At 44.6% G+C, this 8,954-nt stretch overlaps 1 protein-coding gene and 1 long non-coding RNA gene across 5 annotated transcripts in view; one reads left to right on the top strand and one right to left on the bottom strand.

Annotated features, from left to right (window-relative positions):
• Positions 1–2,809: 2,809 nt before the first annotated feature.
• Positions 2,810–8,954, top strand: part of STK39 (serine/threonine kinase 39) — a 282,358-nt gene continuing 276,213 nt past the window's right edge. For 3 of the 4 annotated variants that reach the window (XM_074337430.2, XM_074337417.2, XM_074337427.2), the window contains exon 1: positions 2,834–3,563. In XM_074337430.2, coding sequence (XP_074193531.2) covers positions 2,933–3,563 — 631 coding nt within the window. In that variant the 5' untranslated portion in view covers positions 2,834–2,932. Of the gene's footprint in view, positions 3,564–8,954 lie in introns of all 4 variants that reach the window. The other variant, XM_019727361.3, reaches the window with a different exon arrangement.
• On the bottom strand, positions 3,721–6,023 carry LOC148754869 (uncharacterized). Its single transcript, XR_016019715.1, has 2 exons — positions 5,166–6,023; positions 3,721–4,437 (listed from the first exon to the last, which is right to left on the bottom strand). It is a non-coding gene; the product is annotated as an uncharacterized LOC148754869 (long non-coding RNA).

Genomic DNA, 8,954 nt, shown 5'->3' with positions numbered 1-8,954 from the left:
TATAAATTATGTTGTAACAACCCATGTGCAAGTTATTTTGGTGCTGATTTTGTGAATGAGGAAATTAAGACTCAGAGAGTTTAAGTCCAAAGTCAGAGATAAAAAAATGTTGAAGGCAAAATTTGAATCTGGCACTTTCTTTATTGAAGGACTTGGTCTCTACACTACACATCTTAGATATTCAAAGAGTTGTAGAGGACTAAAACTTTTCTTCGAACCTCTCAAATTTAATAACTCAAGACCTGTGAATTAAACTGACAAACAGTTCGCCTATGAGACACATACATGAGGGAGTACTCAGTGATAACGTAACTCAAAGGGGTTGTTAGAATCAGGGATTTACATGCCATTTTAAGAAAGGGTGATAAATTGTGGAGAAGTGACTAGACAAAAGAAAAGGAGGTTTGGGCTCCTAGGCAGGATAAAGTGTGGGAAGGTAACTAGGAAATTGTATGGGGGAAGCTAATGGTAGGTAAGGGTTGTTTATCTCAGTGCCATCTGTGGTGATAAGAGTCGTTCTCCTCTTTCTGGATTGGGAAAGGGGGGCACCTTTAGAAATGGAAATTTCCTTTATAAACAGAAATTCCATTTAGAAAAAGTGAAATTTATGCCCTGCTTTTAGGCAATAGGGGGAGGGTAGAGACCTCATCCTGTGTCTGTTGTTTCTTAATTGCCTTCAGCTCAAAATAATCCTTATGCTAAAGTGGCAAATTTTGGAGTAGCACAATCTGACCCCCTTCAGGATTTATGTATAAATAAATGAACACTATTTCGGCTCTTTGTAAAGCAAATAATTGTAATAATCTGTTTATAAAATTCCAATTTTTTAATATTCAGTTTACCTGAAACAGTAGTTTGCTCTTCAGAAGACATTTGGCAATGTCTGGAGACATTTTTAGTAGTCATGACTGAGAACGGGTGAGCTACTGGCATCTAGCAAGTAAAGGCCAGGGGAACAGACCTCTACAACACAGAATTATCTGGAACAAAATATCAACAGCGTTGAAGTTGAGGAACCCTAACATATAATGAGGCAGTTGTAAACACTTAACAAAATTTAGATTCTTATTTTTTTCTGTTTTAAAGTCTGACTGAATGTATTCTTTATGTATTGAAATAAACCTTGTTTGTATTTTAAAGTTTTCCTCCCCTGCCATCCTTCAGTTTAAATTTAGTAATGGGTTTTCAGGGAAAACTGTATATCGGTTGAATACCATTTAAATGCATATATTTCCATGTTTTAAATACCATTTTACTCAATTGTTTATGGAAACATTAACTTAAAATTATAATCTAATACTTTTACATAATTTAAAAATATAATTCACGTTATATTTTTTATATACAAAAATGATGCCAAAGGCCATTGAGAGTAGACATTCTTCTTTAAACTGATTTCCTGGTACTAATGATGGGTCTGCACTGAGTCATCAGTGCTTGAAAGTCATCCTTCTGGTAGCCATTTGGAAACTGGTCTGTTGGGTAGATATTGGTATATGACTATAGAACAGTTGTTCTTTGTGGAAAACTAAGTGATCTGTGTTTGATTCAAATCTGCTATTGGTCTTGACAGAATCATGTTTTCCTATTAAGTTCCAAGAATTTCCCTGGCCTTCACAGTCCCACTTTATAGTCGAAAATCAAAATATAAATTCATATGACAAAATGGGAGTCATATTCATGTAATCACTTTTCTTTTCCCTTAAAAATAGTCCTTACAAGTTCTTTGGGGGTGGGGGGTAGCACTTGAAGAAGTAAGCATGTATAGAAAGCACCCCTGTTCTCTATTCCTGCCCACTTAAAACATCAGAGGCCTAGAATTTATTGGTTCATGAAGTTGTCTGCTTCTTGAGAGACATTAAAATCAATAGTTTTTGAACACCCAGCATAAAAGAATGTACACTTTCTTAATTCAGCTCCTAGACCAGGGCAACATAGTTGCTTTATGACAACTGTTTGATAAGAGATTAAGCACATCCATTTTCAGTTTAATGTTTTCATTAGACATAAGTCATTTCTCCTAACAAACTTCTGGGTTTCCTCTGAATTATCTTAAAAAAAAAAAAAAAATAAGGTTGACTTTTGTGTGTAAATGCAGGAGACCAAGTATTACAATCTTACTTAGAGTTTTTGTTTGTTTTTTAATGTTCATTATTCTTAGTTGTCACTATGAAAACTACACAAGAAAATTTTGGCCAAATGACCAATAGGAGCCTTGGTTCACTTCACGGCTTCGGCTTAAGACAAGAATGGTGTAATTTTGGTCATCTCAACCAAGGGAAGACAGAGAACATTCAGTGTTAAATACACCTATAATTAGGGAGACCTATGGTTATGCCATAGCAGTTTTAAAGATGAGGTAACTTGGGGAGTGTTGAAAAAGCAGCAATTAATTAAGTTTTCAATGCAGTTTATTTATGCCGCAGTACATTGTGACATCCAGTATGCTCTGTAAAAGTAACGCCTGCTATCTGTTGACCTAACGGGTTAATGTGGCATGCAACTAAGGATATAGAACTTCAAATCAAGTGTGGAAATCTTTCTTACATTTCTTGTTCTAACTTCACAGGCCCTTACATCACCTCCCTGGGACCCAAGCGGCTTGGAACAAACGAATAAAATCTGTGAAACCTAAGGGACCTAAGGAATCATGTTTCATTAAGCAAAAAAAGAAGGGCGGCGATTAGATTAGGCAAGGTGGGGAACGGATATTGGCAGGTAAAGCGTCGGAAAGTTACAACTTGGGTTATTTTTTAACTGGCGTCCTACAAACGGCCGGCGTGTAGGTGTCTCACTCGCTAACTTGTAAATGAACTTCAAGTTCTCTTTAGGTGGGGAGACTGCTGAATCTGAGAACCTGGCGGCAGTTCAACGACTCCGCCCTCGGGGTCCCCAGGCGGCATCTTCTGGAGGGGCGGACTGTCTGGGGCCGATGCGCAGGGAAAGCAGGAAGTCCAGGGATCGGGGGACGCGGGCCCCGAAAGCAAACACAAACCGGCCTTGGTCCCCTTGGGTGGAAACTTCCCCGGCCGCGAGCAGGGGGGTGGGGGCGGTGGGGCGGCGGTTCCCCTCGCCGAGGCAGAGAACAGCGAGCGCGAGGCTCGGGGCGCGCGGCGAGAGCGGCGGCCGCCGCCTCCTCCCCTCCCCGCCTCCGCCGGCGCTGCCTCCTCCCTCCGCCCCGCTCGGCCTCTCTAGCTCCCTCCCCTCGTGGCTGGCTCCGGCGGCGGCGGCGGCGGCGGCGGCGGCGGGTGGGGAGGGCGTGCGCCGGCCGAGAGGTGTCGGCGGCGAGGGAAGGGAAGTTTCAAGTGGAAGGTCGTCCGCGGGCCGGCGCGTCCTCCTGCTCTCCTCCGGCAGCATCATGGCGGAGCCGAGCGGCTCGCCTGTGCACGTCCAGCAGCCCCAGCAGGCGGCCCCGGTGACAGCTGCGGCAGCGGCCGCGGCCCCGGCAGCCGCGACAGCAGCGCCGGCCCCGGCGGCGCCCGCAGCCCCGGCTCCGGCCCCGGCGGCGCAGGCCGTCGGCTGGCCCATCTGCAGGGACGCGTACGAGCTGCAGGAGGTTATCGGTCAGTGCGGTGGGCGCGGTGGGGCCGGTCCAGGCTGGGTGCCGAGGCCCGGCGGGAGGCGCGGCCGGGGGCGGGAGAGGGCGCGGGATGCTGGGCTTGCCTGCATGCACGCCCCGGAGGCAGAGCGGCCGGCTTCGGGGCCTACCGGCTTCAACAGTTTTTTTTTTTTTTTTTAATTTATTTGTTCGTCTGTGAGCGCTGGTGCTGCAGGAGGCGGCGCGGCGGATGTGACTCGCACTGCAGACGAGCCGCATGCTGCAAACTTTTATCTTCCAGATCGCCGGGCCGGCGGTGTAGGGGGCCCGGCAACGCCGCCGCATCTCCCTTCACCCGCGCGCTGGGGCCGCAGCCCGTGGCCAGTGGCCACGCGGGCAGACAGCCGCGGGAGGGGTGGGGTTGCGGGGGCGCCGCCCTGCGTTTCCAGCGCCCTCGCGCCGCGCCCTGGGGCACCCTACGGGCGCAGCAGCGTCTCTGCTCTCCAGCTCCGAGCCTGTGCCCCTCGTCTGCAGCCTCTCGCCGTGGGTAACGGGGCAACGTAGTAGAAGTCGCGGAGGCCCAGCGTCTTACTCGAGGCCGGGAGGATGCTGGGCTCCCTCATTGACAGCCTCTTCTCCACGCCCGCGGTGCAGCCGGGCTCTCCGCGCCGCACGGGTACCCGCTTCTCTTCAGTGCCCGGGCGCGCCGCCTGCTGCCCAGCCTGCCGCCTGGGGAAAGCAGGCGTCCTGGCCTTCTGCCCTGCACCGGGCCGATGCTTTCCGCTGGTCCAGGGCCGAACAGCAAGAGTGAAACACGAGGCTGTCGGTGATCTGCTCCCTGCCTTTCGGTGCCTTCTAGTCGGCTCACCAATATCACCTTATCTTACATTTCTAAAAACCTGGCAAAGTCGAACGGCAAGAAGCCTGAGTTACTTTTCCTTGGGCCAAGCACGTGAAGGGCCAGGAGATTTGTGTTGACCCGTCCCTTAGAACCTTCCCCATTGGATCATCCCGTTTGAGAGGCCTGTTAAGCCCAGTTAGGGAAGCCTCCACGTAAAGTGGGCCCTGGGCTTCTAATCTTAGTGGCACTGGGATGGGATGCTGCCTTCCCATAGCTTAATATTTAAGTATGGTGATGAAAAAGGAATTCAGGGTATTTATCTTAAATACTTTTTTTGCTTTTCATTAAAAAAAACCTCCACCTCTCCTTTAAAAAAATTAAAACAAGAATTTTATTAGGTGTTTAAATGATCCTTTATCAGTTGTTACAGTGTGAATGAAACATAGTGCAGACTCAAATAGATAGAGAAGTATATAGATAAATAAATAAATAAAACATATGAAAAAATGATCAGCAGAACTGTAACCTAGGATATAAAAGCTTCAAATACCCTAAAATAGCATTTGTACATAAAATTCTTTGAAAAACCAGACTTTTCATAACTTGTGGCCAAAGACTCTCAGGGGATGAGTCTTGGTTTCATTGCCCGGATTAAATAACTTCAAGGGTGTCTGAAAGCCTAGAGTATTCCATGAAAACCCCTTGAACCTGGCATATAAGCCCCTTCATCTTTGCAGTTTTACTGCCTGCCCTCAACCCATTTGCTGCCTCCCATATTCTGCTTACGTTAATTGTACCCGGAATAGTCAGCTCTCCTAGGACACATCTGGTCTTCCATTCTTTGCTGCCTTTGCCACAGTCTCTTCTCTGAGTATCCATCATTGTAGTGAATCTCACTCAACTTCCACGGCCAGCCAGATTGCACGTTCTTGAGAAACCTGCTTCTCCGGAGGCAAAGTACTGTGGCTTCTCTTTTTATATTCCTTGGAGCATGTAACCCCATAGTTTTTATTTGCTCTACAAAATCTGAGGGCCTACTATATCCCAAGCATTGTGCTAGGTGCTTGCAGTATAGAAGTTAATAAAAATGGTACCTGCCCTCATGGACTTGAGGAATTTATGGATATAAATCTATAGGATGTGATCAGTGAGCGCTGGGAGACGCAAAGGAGGGAGTGACTCTTAGGAGAAAGAAGGAAGCGGGATATTATTACACAGAAGACTGTAGTTGAGCTGGATTTTGAAGTCTTGAGTAAGAGGTTGTACGGTGCTTAATTATTTCCATTGCTGCCCTCCCTAACTCTTCCAGGGTCTTATTTATCACTCTGTCTCCAGCACATAGGAATGGCCATAAAAGTTGAATGATGGTATCTGCCATATTGTTTTCCATAGGGTTGGGACCAGAATTTATTTATAATCAATTTATGTCTTTGTTAGTTATTAGGGTTAATATGCAGACTTTGCCGTTTTAAAAACATAAGATTTTGAGTTGACCAGTTTTGTGAACTGAGTAAAATCTTAGTTTAATTTAAGCGGTGGTATTAATTGCAGAGCTTCTTTCTGCTTGCAGTAACAGCATTGTTCATTATGATTGATCAGTTTAATAATAGCTAAAAAACAAATTGACCTGAGGAATTTGAGAACAGAAATAAATACTTGCTCATTATTTGTATCCCATTTTTTGCATGTTCACATTGTGGGAAGAGCTTTTCTACATTTTAAATTTATCATATTTTCCCAACGAATAGAGATGGCTTGTGTAGTGGCCATGTTACTGAAAAATCAAATTGTCAGAATAGGATTTCGTAAGGGTTTAATGTTTATAGGGAATTACAAACCCATTTCCGCTTAGTGTCTAATGCTAGTTGAGCAATTAAGAGTGAACTGTGGTTAAACGCACTTTTGCTTCAACATTACACGCAGAAGTTAGCAGTTCAAACACTGAACCAGTTTGGACATGAATGTGGGTGGACAGCCTTTGCGTCTCCCCACCATAAGGCAGGTGTCATCTGATAGGGCTCCAGCAGTGTGAACCGTGACCAGCAGGAGGCTCGGATGTGTCTGAGCAGAAGAAGGCCAGGCTGTTCTAACTTTCCAGCGTGGCACGGAGCACTTTTTGTTCATTTCCTTCTGCGCAGACGTTGGGGCCTCAAGATTAGGAGAGAATAGGTTTACTAAAATCCAAACAAAGCAGGTTCAGTTGTTTGAATTCTGCTTTAGAAAAATAAACAGGATTTTACAAGTCTAAAAATAAAGTTTTCTCTTTGTTATATTGTTCTTGTGTTGTAAAAGATCAATGGAGAATTTGTATTGCTCTTAGGGGTAATCTGGTTCCGAAAGTTACACATTACCTGGAAATGATGTAAAGTCTGTTGGAGGGAGCTTTATACTCAGGGGTTAGCTATGTTGTGAAATTATTCAATTATTTCTTTTAGCCATCAGTAGTCTTGTCTTCATAGATTTCAAATCTTTATATCTCCTATACAAGTAATTGTTCTTTGGAGGCTTTCTAGCCAGTTTAGACTCTTTAGGCTCATTAGTCTTTGTTCCTCACTTCTCTCCACCCTTCCCCCACATCTCACCCTCAAATTCCTTCTTTAGAAGTAAATATAAGGAAACCCAAAGATAATGCCCACTGAGAAATTGTTTGTTGGCGATATTAATAGTGTCACCTTGATTCCCCAAACAAAGACTAAAAGGTGAATCACGTCGGTGTTCACTTGGGCATCTGTAAAAGAATTGAACAACATCAAGGAACTTTTCTGTCAAAGAGTGGTAGTCATTGCAGATCAGTTTCTGTATTTGAATCAGGTAAGCCTAGCAAGGGCTGTCATTGTTGCTGATTTTCCTTAGAGAAACACTATAGAGTTGTGCCTCATAGTATTTTGATTTTCTTAGATTTTTTGCAGGATGAGCCTTTCTTCCTGTAGTTTTGCACTTGATTTCCCAGTGTTGTTTCATTTTGGTCCTGGGTACTCATTTAGAATTATCTAAAAGTAATACCTACCTACTTTGCAGTCCTAAGCAGACAAAAATAAATTTGATTCCCAGACTCCTAGGCATAGTTTGACCAAGGGATCCTCTGAGTACTCCGAGTACTTCCCTCCTCTGGAGAGAACTAAACTAACAATTCAAGTGTATTTTCCCCAGGCCCAGGTAGTAGGTGTGTGGCCAGGTAGGTCTTCAAGGAGCAACAGCCTTTCTCAAAATGAGATTTGCAGTAGTTCAGAGCACTCCTGCTTTGCTCTGTGCTCTCAGAGTTTCTGTAGAGTTCTGTGGTTTAGGGATTAGAAATGGTTTTATAGATGTTCTAGAGGGACCTTGAGGACAATGGGAGCTACACTAGATCGTGTTGTGTTTGTAGGACCTCAGAGGGCCAGCGCACTGAGTGTGTATTCTGGTCTCCCAGACCTTTAAACCGGGTTTGCTTTGCTGTTGCTGTCAGTTTGTTAATTTGTTTTTGTTTTTTTTTAACTATAAGAGGCCATAGATGCTTAGTCTAAGACAGAGCTTTTGATTTTCCTATCATTTAACTTTTTTTTTTAGTTAAAGAGGAAAATGTACATAGAAATGTTCTTTTTGTATTTTTAAAATTATTGTGGTAAAATATATAAACATACATAAGATTTACTATTTTAACCACTTCCTAAGTGTACAATTCAGTGGCATTAATTACATTCACAACAGAAATGCTCTTTCAAATATGCTGTTCAAACTACCACGTGGGAAAAATCTCTAGGAAAAAAACGGTAGAATTACTATGATACTTGCTTTATTGATTCATTTAATTTGTGACTGATAACATGAAATTTTCCCTGACTCTTGTAGTCTGCTCTAGACTACATTTTGATGGTGTTTGAGAATAAATTAAAACATTGCGGGCTCTGGAGTCAGACAGCCTGGTCTATTTCACATCTTGGCAGTGACAGTCACAGGCCTTGCGACCTTGAGCAAATTACTTAGATGTGTCTGCATTCAGTTTCCTCATTTGTAACACTGAGATGTTAAAAATAAGGTGCTGAGGGTTGAGACAATGTAAAGCCCTTAGAATAGTGCCTGGCACAGGGCATGCTCTCAATTAGTCTTAGCCATAACTACTATAAACCTCATTTGCTAATCAGATTCAGGTTATCAGGAGAGAACACAGTCGTCTCTGGCAAGATTTTGGAGTGGCTTGAAGAGTTTTCTCTGGTATCTACCCGGGAGGAAGCAGGAGGGAGATGTTGCCTGCTAGTCTCCTCTTTCCCATGGGTGGCTAGAAGGTGGCTTGCAGGGGGAGTGGGACTGGCTTCCCCTCGTACCTGTGTACCTCTACTGCAAGGAGGAAGCTGGAGAGGCCTGTGGAGCTCCTGGTGATTTGGACAGCTCAGGGGTTTAGGTGCCAAATGGCCCTCTGACAAGTGGTGAGAGCATCCTGCGGGAAGGTTGCTGGGAGGAACAGCCCATTATGAAAGGGCTCTGGGAACAACCTGCTAAGACTGCACTTTTCGTCCACCTCTGAATTTGCCCTGTGGAGGCTGCCATGCTGGCAGGAAATGCTGCTGACTAAAAGAAATATTCACTGTCCCAATGAGT

The sequence above is a fragment of the Rhinolophus sinicus genome, chromosome 17 (assembly GCF_057876585.1).
Source record: "Rhinolophus sinicus isolate RSI-liver-muscle chromosome 17, RSI-T2T, whole genome shotgun sequence".
NCBI classification, from domain to species: domain Eukaryota; kingdom Metazoa; phylum Chordata; class Mammalia; order Chiroptera; family Rhinolophidae; genus Rhinolophus; species Rhinolophus sinicus.
The sequence above is the reverse complement of the archived record's forward strand: the minus strand, read 5'-3'. Positions and strand labels throughout refer to the sequence as shown.